This window comes from Populus alba, chromosome 8 (assembly GCF_005239225.2).
Source record: "Populus alba chromosome 8, ASM523922v2, whole genome shotgun sequence".
NCBI classification, from domain to species: domain Eukaryota; kingdom Viridiplantae; phylum Streptophyta; class Magnoliopsida; order Malpighiales; family Salicaceae; genus Populus; species Populus alba.
The window spans coordinates 1401833-1424001 of NC_133291.1; the positions used below are offsets into that span (position 1 = coordinate 1401833).

Here is a 22169-nt window from a genome sequence, read left to right on the forward strand (position 1 = left end):
CAAAGTGTGAGGATCAGCGAACTTTACAACATCGGGAAGCTTCTAACTTGTAATCTTTTCTTTCTCTTCCAATTTAACAGGAAACTTGAACTCGAATATATATAAATATCTTAATATTCACACACACACACACACACACACACACACATATATATAATAATATTTATCATTTAATATAAATATACATACTTTATATATATATAAACTATTTTATTTTTTTATTAATTAATAAATAATAATATATAACAAATACCAATTAAATATTTAAAACCAGATTAATAATTCATGTATATCTAACTTTATTACTTAATAAATAATAAATAGGGTATAAATAATAATAAAAAAATTCGACCAACGAGTACCAATTAAGATCCCTAAATTTTCGTCTATCCTTATCCCTCTCTCTCTCTAAAAATCACGGGTCTATGAAATCACCATTTTTAAATTGCATTCCATGGTGATCCGATATATAATAACCCAAAGTGGAGAAGGAAAACAAAATATTTTGCTACGCTCCCCTCGTATCCCATGGTAACACTACTTGCAAGCTGGAAGAAATGACGGTCGTCCATGTCGTTTTCAATCACACGAGAAAGAAAACCATAAATAAACAAGGAACAGGAGCAGAGAAAAGCAACTCTAAAAGTAAAATCACGCAATCTGTGGTAAACTCACCATCCTCTCTCCTTCTGGAAACCCTGCTCCCTCTATCTCTATCTTCTTCAGAGTCTTCTCTTCTGATCAAAAAATGAACCCGCACTTGAACCTTGAAGAGAACATGAAGTTGGCTTCAGTTCTTGAGCCATCAAAACCTGTAAGTTGTACTCAAGCTTATTTGCTTTTGCTTTGACTTTTAAGCTCTCACTCTTTTCTTTCTGATGGCTCAAGAAAAGCTTAAAAGAATCTTTACAAGTTTTTGGGGTATCTACTTTCTTGATCTTGAGTGATTTGTCTGGTTGCTGAGAAAATGTTAGGAACGGAGACACTGTTCTGATTTGTCGTATTTTTCTTTACTTTGAAGATCAAAAGGCAAAAGAATGATAAAAAAGTATTGGGGCTGAGCTAGAATTTCTCTCTCATATGTATACGAGTGACATTATGCAGGTATAATATGTTCTTTATCATTTTGAATTTTGCAGAGTTTCTTTCCTGCAATGTCAAAGATTGTCGGAACACTCGGTCCCCAATCTCGGTCTGTCGAGATAATATCTAACTGCTTGAAGGCAGGAATGTCTGGTATTGCTCCATCTGATTTTCATTTTTAAACATCCTATTATTGAAAGCTCCTTTCTCCTTCTTTTTTTTTTTTCCAAACTCTCTTTGGTTTTAGAAAAAAATGAATTCATTCTATCCAGGTAATTTATTGTTAAATGGCTCAGGGGCAATTGCAGGTTTCACTTCACACTAAGAGCCACATATTGAAAGTAGAAAAACTTTTGCCTATCTTTAATCATTGATCTTCTTTGAGACCAAGCAGGCTATTTAACTAAAGGTTGACTTACATGGTCAGGCTTATTCTTGGGGGCTGATCTGAATGAATTTTTTTTTTTAATCTTTTGTAGTGGCTCGGTTTGATTTTTCATGGGGTGACACTGATTACCATCAAGAGACATTGGATAATCTGAAGATAGCTGTCAAGAGTACCAAGAAACTTTGTGGGGTAAGTTTATCTTTATTAGATTCAGTCTAAGCCAGATGACTACCTCAGTTGGCTATCCAACGTTGATGCAAAGGCATTAATGACAATTCTTGATAAAGAGGGATCATGTCGTGGGTGAAGGCAAGAACTATCAAATGCATTTCTAAAATTTTGAAGTCTGGAAGTGCATGATAAATATAGAAAATGTATTCAAGATTTTTTGGCACTCGATGCAGATAAAGTTCTGTTCTTATACTGAAGAATCTATTTTGATTGCTACATCTTTGTGCTTCAAGTCTTTCACCCAAGCGCATGAGATAATACGAATTTTATCCTATTCCCTTGGTGGGTTTATACTTCTACTAATAGCCAAATCTTATGCCTTTCTTACCCTTTTATTCTTTTGGTTTTGATTTCAGGTTATGCTTGATACTGTGGGTCCAGAGTTGCAAGTAATCAATAAAAAGGAGACCCCGATTTCCCTTCAGGAAGATAGCTTTGTTGTCCTAACACCAGATCTGGACAAAGAAGCTACTTCATGTCTGCTACCCATAAATTTTACTGGGTTGTCAACGGTAAGTACCTGTTTTACATGTTGTTTGGACTGATTTTGATTTCATCTGGCATTTGCATCTATGTTTTTAAAATTTGTGCAGCTTCTCTAAAACATTGCTGCATGTGCCTTCCCCCCCACGTCTATGACATGTAACTTTAATTTGATATGGCCTTTGCAGGCGGTGAAAAAGGGAGACACCATTTTTATTGGTCAATATCTCTTTACAGGAAATGAAACTACTTCTGTGTGGCTAGAGGTAAGTAGCTTCATTGGGGCATGTCATGCCACCTACTTTTCATGCTAGGCGTATCTTTCACATACCATAAGCAGTAACTTTTATTGCTAGCTGCCTACCCATTTCAATTAAAACTGTTCTTGGTACAAACAAGCCAGGGGACTTTGTATTCAAAACATAATGGCCTGCATCAACTTCAAAGAAGAAGAAGAAGAAGAAGAAGAAGAATCTGCTTAATTCAATTTCATGATGATGCAGGTCGCTGAAGTCAATGGTGAAGATGTGGTTTGCTTGGTAAAGAACTCTGCTACCCTGAGTGGACTGCTATATACTTTGCATGTCTCTCAAATCCATATTAATCTGCCTACTCTCACTGATAAAGATAAAGAGGTATTTGTTTCTACTCGATCGTTGTTATAAAAGCTTATATTGAATCATGTTTGGTGTTAACCGTTTCCTGTTTGACTGATCAGTGCTGGCTTCCATCATTTATAATGGAAAATTGCCACCTATTTCTCCTTACCCATTAATGCTTTGATGGCATTTTCATGATCAATATCAGGTTATAAGTTCATGGGGTGTTCGGAACAGCATAGACATCCTCTCACTTTCGTACACTAGGCATGCAGAAGATGTTCGTCATGTAAGGATTTTCCATCTAAGAGTTCTTTTCTATTATCTCTTTTCATTGTAAATTAAATTACTTCGACTTCTCCCCTTCTCTGGGTCGTTACAATTTTTTGCTGCATCAATATATTTCTCCCTTCCCCTTTAACATTTCAATTGTGGTCGGTCATCCTTTTATACAGGCTCGTGAATTTCTTTCTAAACTCGGGGACCTCTACCAGACTCAAATTTTTGCAAAAATTGAAAATGTAGAGGTGAGATTTATAATTCTGTTATCACATGCCATTCTTTATCATACCCGTGCTTAAATTCCATTACAGGTTCCAGATTCCTTATTTCTAATGCATTTCTTTCAGGGATTAACTCATTTTGATGAGATCCTACAAGAAGCAGATGGTGTCATCCTTTCCCGTGGAAATTTGGGGATTGATCTCCCACCAGAGAAGGTCAGTTATGAAATCTGATTGATGAGCTTGCATATGTGTAAGTTATCATAAACACCTGGAATTAAAAAACACTGGTCTTAGAATTGCTTGTTAGCATGTGATAATCAAATATTTGAGTTAATAAGAATTGCATAATAGCAATATAGAGAAGATAGAAAGGAAATGGAGAAAGTGCTATGCAGCAACATTCTTTAAATTGTTACAACCATAAAACATTGCTGTATCATCAATCTTTCTTTTGTAGGTTTTATTTTTCATGTACATATCATACTTTAAGTGGGATAACTTTGTGGCTTTTGGAGGCCATTAAAAAGGTTCAATTTCCCATGATCCCAATCCTGGCAATGCGTACAGATATGATAACCAACTGTAGGCATTAGCATGTTGTTCCTATATGCTTTGACACCATCAGTGAACATGCATGTGCGCTTCGTGCTAGTTGAATCCGGATATTCTACTACTACTCATAATCCAACTAGACTGTCTTGCTTTGTGAATTTCGCAGGTGTTTCTGTTTCAAAAAACTGCTGTTTTTAAGTGTAACATGGCTGGAAAACCTGCTGTGGTTACTCGTGTTGTGGATAGTATGACAGAGAATTTGAGACCTACTCGTGCAGAAGCAACTGATGTTGCCAATGCAATATTGGATGGTAATTTTCAGTTTGAAAAGCTCCCTGTTGTAACCTTTGTTGTGTGTATCTTTCTGTTTTGGATAGTAATGTGCTAGCTTCTTACACGAGTAAGAGTGTTATTCTCCTGCTTATAGCTGTCTTGATACCCCATTCCTCCAGTTTGGTCAGTAAGTTAGATAGTATTATATGCTTCATAAATCCCAGACTAATAGAAGTGTTATACGGTGGTTTTTCTGTTGCTTCAGGGAGTGATGCAATTCTTCTAGGTGCAGAGACCTTGCGAGGACTGTATCCAGTGGAGACCATCTCTACTGTTGGGAGAATTTGTGCCGAGGTAACCCCCCACCACCACCAACACACACCCTCTCATGGCACACACACAAAAAAGGCTGAAGAGTTTTGGACTATAGATAAATTTTCTTCCTTAGCTTCCATGAATATATGCATGGTAAACTTGTCTCAACTGCACACAGATCTAGACATGGACTAGGTAGCCTACTCAATAATCTGTGCTGCCTTTTCTTGGAACTGCATTGCTTAACTTCAAAATTCATTTCGTAGTCATTTTCTTTTCCAATTTGTTTTGCTGATTTGATTTTATTTCCAACTGCAGGCGGAGAAGGTTTTCAATTATGATTTGTATTACAAAAGAGCTGTCAAACATGCAGGAGATGCAATGAGCCATCTGGAATCTATTACTTCCACTGCGGTAATCTCTTAATGTTTGATTCAGGATTTTTTGCTTATTTTGAACATTCTTTGCATTACTGCCATGCAATTGTTTATTTTCCTTATTTTTACCCTTGCCATTTTTTGGTTATGAAGGTCCGTGCAGCTATCAAGGTTAAAGCTTCTGTAATTTTATGCTTCACTTCCACTGGAAGAGCTGCAAGGTTTTTCCTTCTTCACAATTATGTTTCGGGTCATATCTTTGTTTAAATGCAAATGCAAACAGTTAGTAACTTGGAAGTTTATTTTGGGAGATTTATGATTCAGATTATCTAAATGTGATTAAGATGACCCACAAATTTCTTGTAGAATCTGATTAGGACTTTCTAAGCTTTTATGTACCAATGCAGGTTTATTGCAAAGTACAAGCCCATAACACCTGTGATATCTGTTGTTATCCCTCGGCTGAAGACAAATCAAGTGCGTTGGACCTTTACTGGCGCTTTTGAGGTATGTTATTGTTTAGATTGGTTATATCTTCTGGTGCAGGGGATAGGTTGACTAACTCTAGCGATTTTGAAACATGTGAAAACACTGTTGTAGGGGTAGCTGCTAACAAGCGTCAAACAATTTTGTCCATATAGAATGATTTCTCAATTTTTCATTTAAGCTCAATTAATATTAATAACCTGTTGAATGTGATATTTTCAATAGTTTACATGATTTTATGGCAGGCAAGGCAATCACTCATTGTGAGAGGAATTTTTCCCATGCTTGCTGATGCTCGACACCAAGTAAGCTTGTGTTATGTTACATTATTGCAAGTTTCCCCTTTTGTCCGTCCCACTTTTCTTCACCCTCTTTTGAGAGCGACAGGGTGAAGGTTCTGGAATGAATTTCACTTTTCTGATATGCTATTGATATTTGTCCTGAAGGTTAAAGGTTCTATGACCGTAATTTTTAATTTTGTGGGAAACATATGTAATTTTTAATTTTGTGGGAAACATACTTTATACCGATATAAAAAACGGAATTGTGTTGGGAGAATTGTTATTGATTGTGTTTTTCTAACATGAAAATTCACTATCTTTAAAGTGTTATTAGCCTCCACTATAAGGTTATTGTTATTGGGTTTAAAGCAAATACATGTGGAGGGACTAGATACAAAAGACCTTTCTAAGAACACTCAAAGAACTTGTTTAATTTTGAGTATGAGGAGGAAAATTAGGAATAGTAAGTTGTTTTTAAACTACCAAATGACTTTTATTTAGTGTTGAGTGACCAATAACTGACATTATACCAAATGTCTTTTGGATGAAAAGACATGAATAAAACAACTCCAGAATCGAACATCTGTTTGAGGTTTCAACTGCATGCTTCAAACATGCGATTCAAGACTCAACATGAAGTCTGTTCATAATCTTTCTTTCACAACATTCAGTAAACATGACAACAGGATGTTCTGAACATCCGGTCCACAGCGCAACATGATGTTCAAAAAGATACCTTTTCAAACTTCCATTCTTTATATTCTAATTAATTTTTAAAATTCTTTGCACTTTAAATTCAAAATTTTTAATACCTTGAATCCAACAAATTCCCTCGGCATTTTAGTAAAGTGCCATTAAAGGATGTGGGGCAAATACGGAGTCTAGTCATAGGACTTTACACCATCTTTTTTTAATCATGTAGTTTGTAGAATCTTGCTATGATTACAATGTGACTTCCTAGAGAAATAACTATAACTGGGAAATAGGAAGAGGGTATTCAAAAAGAATATCCTTGAGTTTCTACCCTTCCTTTTTCACTGTGATATTCAACTCTGATTGAGAGGGGAAGGTATTATCATGAACTATTGCTTTACTTTTACGAAATGGAAACATACTTGGTTTTACAGGCTGAGCCTTTATTTTAAGAAACGTAAACATGCTTGGTTTTGCAGGCTGAGTCTACAAATTCAACAAATGAATCGGTTCTGAAGGTTGCTTTGGATCATGGCAAGGCACATGGTTTTATAAAGCCTCATGACCGAGTTGTTGTTTGCCAAAAGCTTGGCGATGCATACGTGGTGAAGATCCTTGAGCTTGAAGATTAAGGTTATTGCTCGCTTGAAATCTGTGTTTGGCAGCTTCCGCCTTTATCCTATAAAATAAAAGAACTCAGACATTTGTAAGAGTACATAGTGTATACAAGAGGTGGTTAGTTTCCTTCTACTGTGAGCTGGCTAAGATCATGGACTGGCAGCCTGTCGGAAAAGATAACTAAAAATTCATGACATTGTTGGTCGAGTAATTGTACCCTAGGAAGGGTTATCCTTATTTTCATGGTCGAGTAAGGCCTTGTTGTGGTGCTTCGATGCCTTTGTTCTCTAAATTTTGAGTTGATTCCCAATTTTATCTCATCTTTATTTGTTTCTTTTACTAAAAATTGAATATCATGTGAAAAAATCATGCAAACACAAATAATGAAAAGCACGCAAAATTCAGTCAATTTTTTATGCGGATTTCACAAATACATCTTTATTAAAAATTGTACAATGTTCTTAATTATTAGAGATTAAATAGATGATATCGTTCTTGATTAAAAAAAAAATAGATAAAAAAAAAAATTCACCCGAGTAAATTATAATTTAATCCTTTGTGTTTTTTTTTTTTTGGCTTTTGTAAGTTGGTCCCTTTATTTTTCAAAATTGTATGTTAATTCTTTAACAAAGTTGACTGTTGATTTTTTTAAAAAAATTCTACATTACCTCTTTGAAAGACTTAATTTTGTCTATAGTAAATAAGATTGGAAATTTTGATTATAGATAAGAATATTGTTGGTAAAAAACCAACAACAGGACCAATTAATTTAAAGAAGGGATTAACTAATTATTTTATTGAAAAAATAGGGATCCAGTAATAATTTATCTATTTAATTCGATGCTTTAATTTATTCGTATATGTTTTCTTTTGATCCACCTTTATGTTTTAGGGTAAATTACAAAAAAGCTTTTTAGAGGTGTAATACGAATCATTTTGACAAAAATCTTCAAGTTTTTCAAGTAAATATTTCAAATATCCCAAAGATAATTTTTTTCATGTGTTTGGGAGTATAACAATGGTTATTTTTTACTTAAAAATGTATCAAAATAATATATTTTTATTTTTAAAAAATTATTTTTAATATGAACATCAAAAAATATTAATTTAAAGTAAAAAAAAATAAAATAAATTTTTTTTAAAATACTTTTAAAATGTAAAATCAAACGGATTGACGTGGAAGTTAAGGTTTAGAAATCAGTATATGGTGCAGTTCCGGCCATACTTCTAGTTATACTTTCTTTATGTTGTTTCCTTTCATTTTTGGCGGACACCATAGAACAAAGTTTTTCTATTTATTTCTTTACATGCCAGGATTGAATTTTAGGGGAGAGTATATTAAACTAGAGACCAATGATGGAACTGTATCACTACCTTTTGTGCATCTGCAGATTCTGAAAAGTGGTGCTATAGTTTTTGTAGAGCCTATTTTGATTATGTAAATTTGAATCTATTTGCTCTTTGCAAAATATAGGGAAGTGGTCGTCCTGCAGAGCTGCTGGAGGTGTGTTGGCTAGCTTGATGTAAGTGGTGAAATGCGTGTAACCAAAGGGAAGACGTATGGAGTTGGCTTCATGCTATCCATGAACACGGAGAATTCCTTTCGCTGGGACGTTTCCTGTTTTCTTGATGGCTAGGATAGGAGAGGAAGGAAAGCATCAGCGCGTACAAATAGATGTATCAGAATTATGCGAGAAAGTAGAGGAATTTCCTCCGGAGAAGTGTCAGATTGAGTTTGAAAGTGATTAAAAAATCTGAAAATAACGAGGAATTTCCTGCGAAGAAGAGTCAGACTACGTCTAGAAGTGATGAAAACGCTAAAAATAATAACGAGGAAACGCTCTATTTTGGCTTGAATGAAGTGTGGACTAACAAATGGAAGGGTGGTCTACGGATTCATGAGGCCATAGTTCAGGAAAGAACAGCTGCGAATTATGCTTCTGCATCTAATACCCGTTCCGACGAGTCCAGAGGGAAAGAAATAGCAGCTGACGATTCTACTTCAACATCTGAAAAACCTCCGATCGACTCCGAAGTTCAAGAAGTATAAGCTGATTTAGAGCTAACCAAGGCTAGTTTGAGGGTCAAAATCCACTACCAATGCGCACTTCCAGGTTTTTCAGTGATTTGATCAGCAGACCAGATTGCATCTAGTTATCTATTATTTCTATTTTCGTCAGCGTCATATTTCTTAAGAATCTATTTTGATAGCTCCATCTTTGTGCTTCAAGTCTTTCTTAATGTTTTATTTTTTTTTTCGTTTTAATTTCAGGTTATGCTTGACACTGTTGGTCCAGAGTTGCAAGTGATCAATAAAACTGAGAACTCGATTCCCCTTCAGGAAGATAACTTCACTGTCCTATCACCAGATCTGGACAGAGAGGCCACTTCAAGCCTGCTGTCCATGAATTTTACTGACTTGTCAACGCGTGGAGAAGATGGGTAGTGTTTTTTAAATTTCTTGTCAAATATACAACTTAGTACTCATTCTTTACTAATTATAATAATTTGTTTTTGAAGAAAAACTAAAGTCAAATGCGCTTCCCATGTTTCAGCCACTATAATAGCAGGGAGATCAAGGCTAGATTTTTCACATGAAAATTTATTTTTTTATTTATTTTTGTTTCAAAACATCTGCCCCTTGATAAACTTATCAATGATTTTAAAAAAACTAAAACACAAGGGCTCATTTTTTATAAATGAATTAGGTGCGCTGACTTGGCTTGCTAGCCTAGCAGCTCCTGAATTGCCAATCTCAATGATGCCTTGCCTTTTTCTTTATTTTTTTTTTCTTCTAATTGATGCATTTTTTATATGTAATTTCTCCAAATAATTTTTTTAATTTATATTTAAATTAATACTTCTTCTCTCTTTTATTTTGTTTAGTTAACCTCTTTTAAATAAGAATTAATTTTTTATTTATTTTGTATACATTTAATTTTTGAAGAGATTATTTTAATTCATATAAATTTGTTTATTTTATGTTTTATATAAATAAAAAAACATTTATTTTTAGATAATATTTGTAACTTTACATAATATTTTTTTTCTTTTTATTATAGTCATCCAATATCATGTTTCTATTTCTATTATTAGTTGATTAAATAAAAAATTGATTTTGATAAATAAAATCATTAAACACACGAGTCAAAAATCCATGTTGTGAGGTCAAATATATATATTCATTTTCATCTTATTTATCATTAATAACTTTTACTTTTTATTTATTAATTCACATAATTTTTGATTTATTTTATTAAATATATGAATAAGTTTTTTTTTTAAAAAAATATTTACATAAAAAAATCAGAAAAGTCTGCGTATTCAATTTTTTTTTATATATATAAAAATATCTAACACGATGTTGAGATGAGATTCAAATAACTAGTTTTAACAGATTGGAAACAAGCATGATTTCGCAGGCTGAGCCTGAACTTTTGCTTTATTTTTAAGAAACGTAAACGTGCTCGGTGTTGGAGGCTCTACAAAAGCAACAAATGAATTGGTTCTGAAGGTTGCTGTGGATCATGGCAAGGCATCGGGTTTTATGAAGCCGCATGACGGAGTTGTTGTTTGCCAAAAGCTTAGCGGTAAAGTTCCTTGAGCTTGAATTTTAAGCTAATGTGCATCTCATTTCGCCATAAAGAACTCGGACATTTGTAACAGTATATATAGTACATACAAGGTTAGGTTCTTTTTTTAGGCGTGTCTAGTTTTTTATTTTTCCTTTTCTTTCAATTGTAACAAATAACATATCATCCGCTTTAACAGAATTTGTAGCTCCCAGAAAAAAGCTAATGGCCAATAATAATGTAGCGGCCGCGAGGCGCGATTGAAGATAAGCCAACGAACAGAAATGTCCATCACAACTCACTGAAAGCAGCATTTTATTGATCTAGATGCATAAAATTTCCATGGTTTTCATGTACATTATTCTTTCTGAAAGACACCTGCAACTACTGCATCAGGGCGACTGAAAAGTATTAAAGTTATGAAAGCTCACCTAGTACCATCAATTGGTTCCTGAACCGGTTATAACAGCGGACATGCCTGGTAAAATGAATAACAAAACTGTGCAAAAATGATATGGCACAACAAATTGCAGTGGTAACAAATACCCCGGAAATAAATTTGTGCAATCCATCGAAAATTCCCCAACTCGCTCAAGAACAGAAATGGATCATTTCTTGGACCCATTTGTTAGTTTTGAGGGCTTATTTCAATATCACAGAAGCAGCCTGCGGATATCACTGAAATTAGCACGCAAAGCTGATAGGAATGCACCTGCAAAGAAAATAGTTTAAGCTCAAAAGTTGTTGTGAAGTTCTGCATATAAATATGCCCCAGGCAGCAGCCAAGCTGCCCAAGTAGCATGTTCGAAAATGTGCTACATGATAAGAGGTCAGGGGAAAAAATAAACTGAAATTACCACCCATTATTAATTTCTTTTGTTCGTTAGGGACAAGGAGAAAAATCAAAAATTCAAAAACTGCTAGTAACTAGTTGGAAAGTTCATAGTTCTCCAAGATTCGATGCCTTAGGTCCCCAGATTACATAACAGCATTACCTCAACGTCCTAGGAATAACTTGTCAAATTAGAGCTAAGGCCTTTTAGCAGTATCCCTGCCTTTGAAGTGGTAACCTCCTTTAAAGATACCCATAAAGTTTCAACCTCATTAAGAAGGAGGCAATCCAACAGGATCCAAATCCTCAAATATGCTCTATTTTGAATTCGAATTTGAATAACATTCACAGCATTTTCAAAATACCTTCCCTGATGAAAGTAAAGAAATTTGGAGAATTACAGACCTGAAACTTGGCCATCAAAAACACGATGGTCAGCAGATAAAGTCAAGTTCATTTTGTTGATAACTGCAGGCCTCTCAATTCCTGGTAGAAAGAAAGTTCAAGTTATAGCACTCAAAGAAGTTCTGGTACTTGAAACCAGATATCAGGTGGCAGAACCTACAACCAGCAGATACTTACCATCACTTCCAAGTACTGGTTCAACAACTTTGTTCCCTCTACCAACAGCAAGTATGCCAGCCTGCAATAAAAGAGATCTTTTATATACTATACATTTACAGGAAGCCAACAATGATGGTAGTAGTGTATCCTGTATTTTTTTCTGTGCCCATTTCTGATTTAATCAACACCGGGACTAATAAAAGATCACATGTCTATGATATTGCTGTTTTAAAAATAAAGACCACATGTCTATGATAGTTCCATTTTAAAAATTTAACAGCAGCAATATTTTCCAGAAACATGGAAGGTGTTTGTTCGACATAAAAAAGGAATGATATTTAACTAATGAGAATTTAACACTAACTAAACATGACTCATTTCTTCCAGTAAAGGAGATGAAAGACAGAAGAAATTCAAGCTATATGTGATGCCTAAACCCAACAGGGTCACAGTCATTTGATTCTCTTTTCTCTTGAAATAGTGACAAATTTCTTTGCAAGGCTGAAGCCACTCACATTGCCTTAATTGAAAGAGCATAATTTAATGCATATATGAATGTGTATGATCAGGGTTGAGTTTGAGGGAGAGGGATGAAAAGAGAGAACCTGGGGCGGATTTATAATTGCAGCAAATTGGTCCACTGGATACATTCCCAGGTTGGAAATGCTGCACAATAACAAGGAAAAATTAGGCATATACATTGTCTTTTATTGTGTCTGTTTCAGAAAGTTCAGCCTAATAATATATGAACCTGAAAGTTCCTCCTTGAAATTCATTTGGTGTAAGCTTCCCAACCCGAGCTTTCTCAGCTAGTTGCTTGACCTGAAATTCCAAGCAAACAAAAATACAATAAGCAAAGCAAAATTGTGGTCTTCCCATACAGAAATGTAGACACTCAATAATTAACAGAAAACAAGGAGAAGATACATGAAAAGTGATTAAAAAATATAGAAGGAATGACCAAAAGTTCATCACAAGCTTGCCCAAAAGCAGAGAGTAGGGGGTGGTGGAGAGTTCAACAGTCATGGTTCGATAAAAATGAATTTTCTTAACACATTTCTGAAGTACGCATATTGTAGGTGTAACCTTTCCTTGGATTCTTAGAAGCAAGCATGGTCTTAGTGTAAGAGATAAGGTCTATTAAAATCCACTAGTGAATCCCACCATGGCGAAACAGAAATAAAGTTGCATTAGTTACCTCTGAGGAGATTGCAGAAATGGATTTCTGATCTGCATTCCTAACAATTGGTGTCATTAAGCCCTGCATAAGCAAATAAGGTATAATAAATTCTCTAGGCCACAAAGATATAATGTTAAAAAGCCACCAGCTAGCAAATGCAGGGATACAAGTTAGGGTCTTTAGAATAGTAACTTCATGCATAAATGTTGAAAAGTATAATAGTCTCTAGTTCTCCCTCTCACTACCTGATTTTGGTTGAACTACAACTGGTAAGTGGCCCTTTTGGAATCTAGTTTTTGTCCAAACTTTTCAAGAGATTATAAACACCATACCTTCTCAGTAGCAACTGCAATCGATATGTCAACAGAGTCGCACAAAATGATTTCTCCTTTCTCAACATTCCAGTAAGCTGTCGTGCATTGATGTAGCATTTTCAGTATTAGAAATGGAGATAGACAAACAGCATGGTAAATTTTCTCCCGAAATTTAAAAATATTATGGAATCCAAAAAAGAATTCATACTTCAAAGCCCAACACTCATGAAAAGTCAAGGTAGGTTACCCTGTGGGGGCATAGACTCTAGATCACCCTTGGGACCCAAAAGAAATGCATGCATTCTTGCAAGCACATACATCCGACAAAAGTATGGCATTAAAAAGACTTGCCATTGTTGAATTTAAAACACAACATATCCTAAAGCAGCATCAAATACACAAAGAGGGACAAAATGTGTTGAGTGATTTCTTTGGTCAATTATGCTCCTTACAAAAACCAAATCTTGGTCTGCAATAAATCTATGCAATTGAGTGTTCTGATGCAACCAGCATTTAAAAGAATTATAATATATCTTACCATTAGCTTGCGGTACATTTCTCAGAGCAATTGCAACAGCTTTGATGACAATGTCATTTACTGAAACTTTGACATCATGTTGCTCTGTAAAATCAAGACGCTCTGATGCATGAATAGTCTGCCAGCTATAATTTCTCAGAGAAACACAATAGTAATAACTGAAATTCTATACCTTTAAGCTCCTTTCTGAAAGAAAGAAGAGGATCCAGAATAACATCTGATGAACACATCTGACACCATTAGAACAAAAATTATATACGGGAGAGTGAAATAGATCCCATAGAGTTATATATAACCTGTGGATAAATATAAATGTGGTATCGTCTGTTTTGATTCCAACAACCTTCTAGCTATAACCTGCAGATCAATCATTATTTAAACATAAGCAAAATTGCATTGAAACAATAAAATCATTGATTTTCTTTGATGGAGAAGAATTTGTCAAACACAATGACACAAACAAGCACATAAGAAGAATCCAAAAATAACTCGAGAAAGATGGGAAAAAAGGAGGGGGGTCGCTGGAGAAGCAAGAATACATAGAACATCCATACCAACCAAGAAGGAAAAGGAACTCAAAAATGTAAGTGACCTACGCATCCATTAAAATAGTAAGGAGGAAACAGAGATTTGATCAGAGAGTGCCAACTTCTACTCCAAATATCAGAAAGCCACTCCAATAACATAACATGTATTGCTATCACCAGAGTCATGTATGCATATAGGGGTATCAAATCTGGACTTCAACTACTATAAGTTGATATGTGGTATGTGTCTGAAATGCCTTGCATCAGACACAAAAACAAATTCTGACGTCTGATGAAGGGAGAGTATCTTTCCTTAATGGCACATAACGGATTTTGGAGACCGTCATGCATAAAGCTTTTCTCATCTGTCCATGTCCATGGTAGGAACTTCTCACAGATGCTTTGATATCTAATCTATCTTGAATCCTACACCTCCATCTCAGCTTACTCACATATCCTCATAACTATTAACAAAAAATTTCAGTATAATCAAGGAACTTGTCAATAACAAGGGGCATCGGATTTTGGAAAACCATTTACTAGGACACCCTAACAATCCCCAATCTGTCTGATAGCTTTCGAAACTTGACTTTCCCTCACACACCAATGGCATTACCTTGCGGATTTGAGTGTTAGGCAGATCTTCAAAAGAATCTGACTGCTTTGGTTCCAGGGAAGGAATGGCAGAAGGTTGGGGACTCTTTTGAGATGGCAGAGCTCCTTTCTCCGCGGCTGAAGATTTTTTCCCTTTCCCTGACTTAATTGCAGCCAAAACATCAGTCTTTAGCAGAGTGCCATAAGGCCCAGATGCATGTAAAGATGATGCATCCAATCCATGTTCTGAAATAAGCAACTTAGCAGATGGACTGATCCTCTTAAAATTGCCTTTTGCTTTACTAGCTTCAGCTTTAGAACCATGATGAGTTGGTTTTTCTTCTTTAACCTTCTTGCCACTGCTGCTGCTAGCAGAAGTCTTTACAGCTTCAATATCATTCGAGTCTTCAACCTGGCAAAACATCCATTATTGCTCCATAAAAACATAGAACATACATATATGAACAATAACTCTGACTTACTGTTATGGCAATAGGTTGTCCCACAGCCACATCCTTTGAGCCTTCTGGTGCTAGTATCTTGGCCAAATATCTGCATTCAACATTTCACGAAAGAAAAAAAAAAACTGATAGCATAAGATTCAAAATCAATTGCAGTTCATTCATTTCTATGAGAAAAAAAATAATACAAGCAAAGTCTAAAAGTAGCTTCTAAAAGCTACAACATCTAAGGTATTAAAATAGTGCCATTGTATACCAAGCCAAACCACATGTACTCAAAGTCACACACAAAGTTAAGCCAGTAGTTTGAGATCTTCTATAAAAGCTGCTCATGTTTTACTAGAAAAGTATAAAATTCCAAAGTGGAGAGGGAGGGAGGGAGACAAAAGAGCCATACCCTTCTTCAAGAGTTTCAAATTCTAGAGTAGCTTTGTCTGTCTCTATTTCACATAATACATCACCCACCTCTATCTGTTAAGCACAGAGACATGGCAAGTGAAAAGGCATAATAATTTGGTCAATCAGCATCACCCAATTAGATAGAAAGCAATTTAGCCTAAAGAATCCAACCTTGTCTCCTTCCTTTTTTCTCCATCTGGCAATGTTACCCTGGTTCTGAAGGAATATATAGAAAAAAGTGTTTAGCTTAAAAGGAAAGGAGAAAATTCAACAAAATCAATCCATATTCATCAGCTGATTTAGTTCGTCCTTTCCTACCATTGTTGGGGACAATGCTGGCATTCCAAGAATAACATGAGGGGGAAGTTCTGATGCATTAATAGAGCTTGTTTCTTGTGCCCCACCTTCATTTTTGACATCTTGGTCAGTTGATTTTTCCTCCTTAACATCTGATCCACTCCCAACAGTAGCAGGGACATTTTGGATGTCATCTGCATCCTCGACCTTGTGAAGCCATAAAAGGAGTGTTAATGACCTTCTAATTGAATGGTTCATACTCAGAATGAAAATTGCTGAGGAAGCATAAAAGAAAATCTCACTTATCAAACAGGATGAAACCATATTACCTATTTAAGTGATTAAAATATCCCTCAAGGATACTCCAATAAAGAAAAAAGTGCCTATGATGCATAATCAAGTACCAAAGGGAACAAAAAGAAAAGAAAGAAGTGCACAGGAACATGTACAGAAAGGGAGGTTATCTCCTTTACAGAAAGATTGGTTTTCCTCAATGTCAAACTTTATATTACAATTTACCGTTATTGCAATGGCCTGTCCTACAGGTACATCCTTTGAACCTTCAGGTACCAATATCTTAGCCAAAAACCTGCATTGGATCGGCACTCATCAATGAAGAAAAAGGAAATTCTACAATCTGTGATGGGGTAAATAAACAAAGCACGCCAATGGCAAATGTGGATCCAAAAATTAAATATCACAAAAAAAATACACCAGATAAAAAAGTAGAAAGAGCAGAATTACCCCTCTTCAAGACATTCAAATTCAAGTGTAGCTTTATCAGTCTCTATCTCGCAGAGGACATCACCCACTTCTATCTGTTAGATTGGTCCACTAGTTCAGAAACCATATATGGATGAAATCAACAAATTGTCTCCATTCAGTTATGGCAGGATTTATTTCCAACAACCATCTCCAAATCACATCATTATAGAAGTAAGCAAGCTGAATTTACAAGCATCATCTTATATCAAATCATGCACTAACTCACCTTCTCCCCTTCTTTCTTCTTCCACTTCGCAATATTACCCTGAGTCTGCACAAGAACAAAAAGTAGAGAGACTTGAATTCTTGCAGAAGAGTAGAAGTTCCAGCTAAAAGAGATGAGAAACCTGCCTATAGTATACCATTCCTGCATATCTTACCATTGTAGGAGACAAAGCTGGCATTCCAACAACTGTATGTGATGGCTCTGCAACAACAGGAGTTTAATCATAAATACCAATATTAATGTTCTCACATGCAAGATAAGGCTTCTACAAATGACCTTTTCATTTCAAAGATTAAAAAAGAACTTAATGTCAACATACATGGCAGTCATAGCAAGATGAAAAATTCATATGCTTGTGAACTTGCATTGGAATTTGAGGCGATGCATGCATGCACGAATTCTAATCAATTTCTTTTTTCTTTTAGCTTAATTCATAACAATCTCTACAGTCTTACTTCAACAGAACTCAACATGCACTCATACCACAGATTATTTATCAAATTTCAGCTGAAGTTCACTACCATTGTCCCATACGAAGTGCACGGCACAAAGAGCAGGTTGGGAAGTTTTGTAGAATATAGGCTAATTTTATTGTTATTTCACTGGCTTATTGAGCAGAAACCCTCTTTCCAAATTATGTCCTAGCATGGAAGAGATAAGCTGGTTGGTATTTTCTTCGTAACACGCTTAGCAAAATAAAATATTTCAAGAGTCTTTCATGGTACATGAAATTATGTTTCTGCCAGCATTCATCAGTAAAAATTCAGCATGAATACATGCAATTTTCAACATGAAATTCCGTAAAAATTATGTGAGTTGTTGACTCACTTACTCTGGGAGTAGCAAAATAAGTTACAAACACTACAAAACCCAAGTCCTTTGTGATCCTAATTATTTAGTTGGGTTCATGGTTTGAACCTGCAACTCCAGATTCAACTTGGAGCTAGTAAAGTCCATGCCACACAATCCATTCACAAAATTACTGATGCATAAACCCAGTGCCAACTAACATAGATCAGTGTTCTGATCGTAGACTTAAAATAAGAGCATACTGGTTTCATTAATTCCATGCCACACAATCCATTCACAAAATTACTGATGCATAAACCCAGTGCCAACTAACATAGATCAGTGTTCTGATCGTAGACTTAAAATAAGAGCATACTGGTTTCATTAATTCTAAAGAAAACAGAGACACGCCAAACCAAGTCCCTTACACAACAACAGAAGATTCCCTTAGATAGAGACAAATATCAGGAAAGACCAGGAATTGCATTAAAATGAGGTACGTACCAGAAGATGAGAAATGCCGAACACCAATTTGCATCTGTAAAGCAATAGACAACATCAGAAAACGGACAAGTCTAAATTAGAACAACTCAGATAATTCAACACTAACCTTGAGCTTCAAAGAACTATCATCGTGTACTCCACTGACTGTAAATACTGATGCAGACCTAATGCACATAACCAACAGTGAAAAACCAGCAAAATTGAGCACACACAAAAAAGAAAAGGACAGCAAGAATTTGCAAGCTAGGTTGCTCCAAATAGAAATATAAAAAGAAAAGAAAAAATTAAAGAGACCAATTCAAGGTATGTGCCGTAAATTAATCAAATTGGGCACCGATTCTCGGTCCAAAAAATTCAATAAACAAATCAACAATCCCTGCTGAAATTAGCTTTCACTTCGTCTAATTCCAACTTCACCAATTTCTTTCTTTGTTTGTTTCCTTCTTTTTTAACACTTCAGCACCAAAGCAACTGTACAACCACTAAGGAAATCAACAAACGTAAAAGGTAAAAAGATGCAAACCTTGAGAAAGAGCCACTGACATCCAAATTAGAGCAAGAGCTGTAACAAGAAATTAAAAATATCAAAATTAAACTGAGGATTGAGCAAATAGAAAGACATCGTCAATTTCCACATTTTTTTTTAAAGAAATCATTCATTCATGTAATTTAAATAAATAAATAATTTTGCAATTAAGATTGATGAAACAGGAAATAATTGACTGACTGGCCGATTGATTGATCAACACAAAAATGAAATAAACAAATAAATAAGCTAAACAATTGGCACGTGAAGATGAAGAAAATTACAGAGCGAAGGATCGAGAGGAAGAGAGAAATCGAGCTTTGAAAATAGAAGGTGCGAAGCGCGATGTCAATGGATGCCTAAGTCGCGAAAGCAGCGCCATTCTATGTTCACTTTCTGCTGCTGCTATCGAGAGAGAGGAAATTTGAGAATGGTAAGCTTGTTTATTTTGAAGAGCCAAGTTAGGGGTGTTTTTCTGTTTGGTTTTCTTTCTCTATTTTTTTAGTCAAAATTCAGATCGTAGACGGTGAGCTATGCGCAATGGGTTCATTCTGGCTGACTGGTTGCGCTGGAGGGGTGGGTGTGTTTTAAAAATTGCTGTTTAGGTCGGGTGCGGCTACTAGCCTCAAAAGGTTGCTCTATTTTCATACTCTTTTCAATGTGGTCACCGTCATTTAATTTTTCTTAATACACACCTCCTTCCTGGGCTTGGTTTCGTAATTCTGTTGGCTTTTGTTGGGACGGTGTGTGCTGCTGTGGTTATAGCTGTTTTTTTTTTCCATTTACTCATTTTATTTTAATTATTTTTAATATTATTGCATAACTAAAATTAGTACATCAAATTGATGCTTCTATAATTAATATCTGTGGGTGCTTCCAAAAATATTATAAAACATTTTTGATATTATGGTAATTATTATCTCTTATTTAAATAAGTGTTTATGTTTGGATTAAATTTTTAAAATTCTAAAATAAATAAATTAAAAATTTATATTTAAAACCGTTGTATCATGTGATCTTGCTATTGGCATATTAGGTGAAACCAATTATTTACCCTCTATCTTTTAATTTAGGATTAAGTTGACACGAGTTATTTATATATATATATAATAGATCAATTATGAATTATAATAATTTAATTAAAAAATATGATAACTATATTCATTTATTTTTATTATAAAGTTACTTATCTTATATAAAATGAGAGAAATTAAGCAGTGATACATCAAATCCCACTTGTAAGAAGAACTAGCATCTAGCTTGTGGAGCTGGACAAAACGACCTGTTTGGGTTTATATTAAGAGTTGAAGTAGAAGGACCATATTAATAAAATTAATTGATTGATGACTGTAACATAAAAAATAAGAAATCAGAGGGACTTGTAGCTGTGCTCTATTTTTTGGCTTTCGACTTTTCTTTTAGGTAAATTTATGGTCAGCTCCACGAGGTTTTTATTAGTGGAGACTGCGCCTCTGAAGTAATTAACGGCTGTTAATTATTACTGGAGTCTGGGCCTCTAATTCCCTTTTCTGTTTCCTGCACTTACTTGGGCTGAAGTAGAGCCCATACACCTGCCTTTCTGTAAAGGTTTTTTCGGGTGAAAGGCCACGTTCAACGTCTACGAAGATTGTTACTGGGTAAAAGCCCAACAATAGCCTCTAAAAACTCAAAAAATAAACCCTGGATAAATACCCTGTTTTTACTTTTACATTTCAAAAATACTTTTAAAAAAAATTAAAATTTTTTATATTTTTATTTACTTCAAAATAAATTTTTTTTGGTATTTTCAAATCATTTTGGTGCTAATTTTAAAATAATTTTTTTAAAAAAATAAAATATTGTTTTAATGTATTTATGAGTATAAAATATTTTGAAAAATAAACATAATAACAATCCTAAATACATCTAAAATGGATTATCCTGTCAATAAGAGAAGAAAAACTTTGGTATGAAGTTTATTTTATTTATTTTTTTTCTAATTCAAATTCAGTTAAAGAATTTGAAGTATAGTTTTCAGACAAAATAGGGGCTGTTGGTTAAGTAAATCTACGTCAACTCATGTAATATTGATAACATATTATATTAAAACTAATCCGTACGAAAATCATAATTTTAATTTATAAAAATACTTGTTTTATTGTAGACCGACCGACTAGTCAATCCATATTATATTTTTGTGAGCCCCTCACTTTTTTTGACATAAATGTTCATAATTGATCGCTTTAGAAATTTGGAAACCAATGTGCAGCGGGTGGAAAAGTCTTTTGTTGTTTGTCTAGATTTGATTTGGTAATTGCTTAATTGCTGAATGTTCTTCAATTAATTATAAACTAACTATTTGACCGTAAATTTGATAAGTTTTTTAATAAAAAACATTATGTGGAGTTTCATGATCATACCTGAACAAGCCCAAACCAACTGAAAGAGGCTCCCGAGTATGGCTGAAAACAACAATCTTCTCCATGTAGACGGGTTTGAGAATGTAGATTAACTCATGTTTCTAATAAATTTAGTATTTTTTTATGAAAAATTATAATTTTTTATATATATTTTGGATCGTTTTAATATATTAATCTGAAAAATAATTTTTTTTAAAATAAAAAAATATCATTTTGATACATTTCGGCAAGAAAAATAACTGTAATTAAAATTTTTAAAAAATAAAAATAAGTTTGATAAATAATGTATTTTCACCCACTCAAGTTAAATAAATCTTGAAATTTATTTTAAATAAAAATATTTACTAGCAAACAAAATCGATTAAATTACTTAAATAGTGGAAATCAATTCCAGCATAAAATTGGTTTCAAAAGGCAGCAAAGGTTTAACAATAATTTGACTCATCAAGCACCTCAATGCTGTCGAGCCACTAGAGATGATAATCTCCGTGGACTCATTAACGGCTGTTAATTACTATTGGAGTCTGGGCCTCTAATTCCTTTTTCTGTTTCCTGCACTTACTTGGGCTGACGTGGAGCCCATACACCTGCCTTTCTATAAGTGGAAACCCAGATTCAACGTCTACCAAGATTGTTACTGGATAAAACCCAACTATAGCCTCCAGCATACAAAAGATAGGCACTGAACAAAATGGGCTAGCCTGCAAAGAAAAGAAAAAAAAAAAAACTTTGTTATAAAGTTTATTTTTTTTATTTTTTTTAAACTCAATTAAAGAATTTGAAGTATAGCTTCCAGA

General features: G+C 34.5%; 2 protein-coding genes across 3 annotated transcripts; one reads left to right on the forward strand and one right to left on the reverse strand.

Annotated features, from left to right (window-relative positions):
* Positions 1-482: 482 nt before the first annotated feature.
* LOC118030498 (pyruvate kinase 2, cytosolic) lies at positions 483-7158 on the forward strand. 2 transcript variants are annotated; one of them, XM_035034632.2, is made up of 16 exons: positions 487-814; positions 1140-1236; positions 1563-1660; positions 2059-2214; positions 2374-2451; positions 2689-2820; positions 2993-3073; positions 3240-3311; positions 3414-3503; positions 4009-4153; positions 4381-4469; positions 4749-4844; positions 4961-5028; positions 5215-5314; positions 5539-5598; positions 6747-7158. In XM_035034632.2, the coding sequence occupies exons 1-16, from the start codon at positions 749-751 to the stop codon at positions 6897-6899; spliced, it is 1581 nt and encodes a 526-aa protein (XP_034890523.1). In that variant the 5' UTR covers positions 487-748; the 3' UTR covers positions 6900-7158. The 2 variants fall into 2 exon arrangements, with proteins under 2 accessions (XP_073267224.1, XP_034890523.1); XM_073411123.1 differs by lacking the exon at positions 3240-3311 and having other exon boundaries at positions 483-814.
* Positions 7159-10755: 3597 nt separating this feature from the next.
* Positions 10756-19544, reverse strand: LOC118030499 (dihydrolipoyllysine-residue acetyltransferase component 1 of pyruvate dehydrogenase complex, mitochondrial). Its single transcript, XM_035034634.2, has 23 exons — positions 19258-19544; positions 18971-19009; positions 18554-18611; positions 18448-18481; positions 17309-17355; positions 17155-17199; positions 16908-16981; positions 16683-16752; positions 16185-16370; positions 16038-16082; positions 15865-15938; positions 15489-15558; positions 15029-15418; positions 14182-14242; positions 14058-14102; positions 13886-13969; positions 13366-13442; positions 13052-13114; positions 12605-12675; positions 12459-12519; positions 11872-11932; positions 11695-11775; positions 10756-11169 (listed from the first exon to the last, which is right to left on the reverse strand). The coding sequence occupies exons 1-23, from the start codon at positions 19353-19355 to the stop codon at positions 11111-11113; spliced, it is 1893 nt and encodes a 630-aa protein (XP_034890525.1). The 5' UTR covers positions 19356-19544; the 3' UTR covers positions 10756-11110.
* Positions 19545-22169: the final 2625 nt, after the last annotated feature.

What these genes read in the sequence shown, in the direction of transcription:
- LOC118030498 (XM_035034632.2), top strand. Translation starts at nt 749, where the DNA reads ATGAACCCGCACTTGAACCTTGAAGAGAACATGAAGTTGGCTTCAGTT. An exon ending in ATGCAGAAGATGTTCGTCAT is followed by an intron (nt 3,074 to 3,239) that starts GTAAGGATTTTC and finishes CCTTTTATACAG; the next exon opens with GCTCGTGAATTTCTTTCTAA. An exon ending in TTGGGAGAATTTGTGCCGAG is followed by an intron (nt 4,470 to 4,748) that starts GTAACCCCCCAC and finishes TTCCAACTGCAG; the next exon opens with GCGGAGAAGGTTTTCAATTA.
- LOC118030499 (XM_035034634.2), bottom strand. Translation starts at nt 19,355, where the DNA reads ATGGCGCTGCTTTCGCGACTTAGGCATCCATTGACATCGCGCTTCGCA. An exon ending in CAGCTTTGTCTCCTACAATG is followed by an intron (nt 17,200 to 17,308) that starts GTAAGATATGCA and finishes GTTCTTGTGCAG; the next exon opens with ACTCAGGGTAATATTGCGAA. An exon ending in GACAGGCCATTGCAATAACG is followed by an intron (nt 16,371 to 16,682) that starts GTAAATTGTAAT and finishes TGGCTTCACAAG; the next exon opens with GTCGAGGATGCAGATGACAT.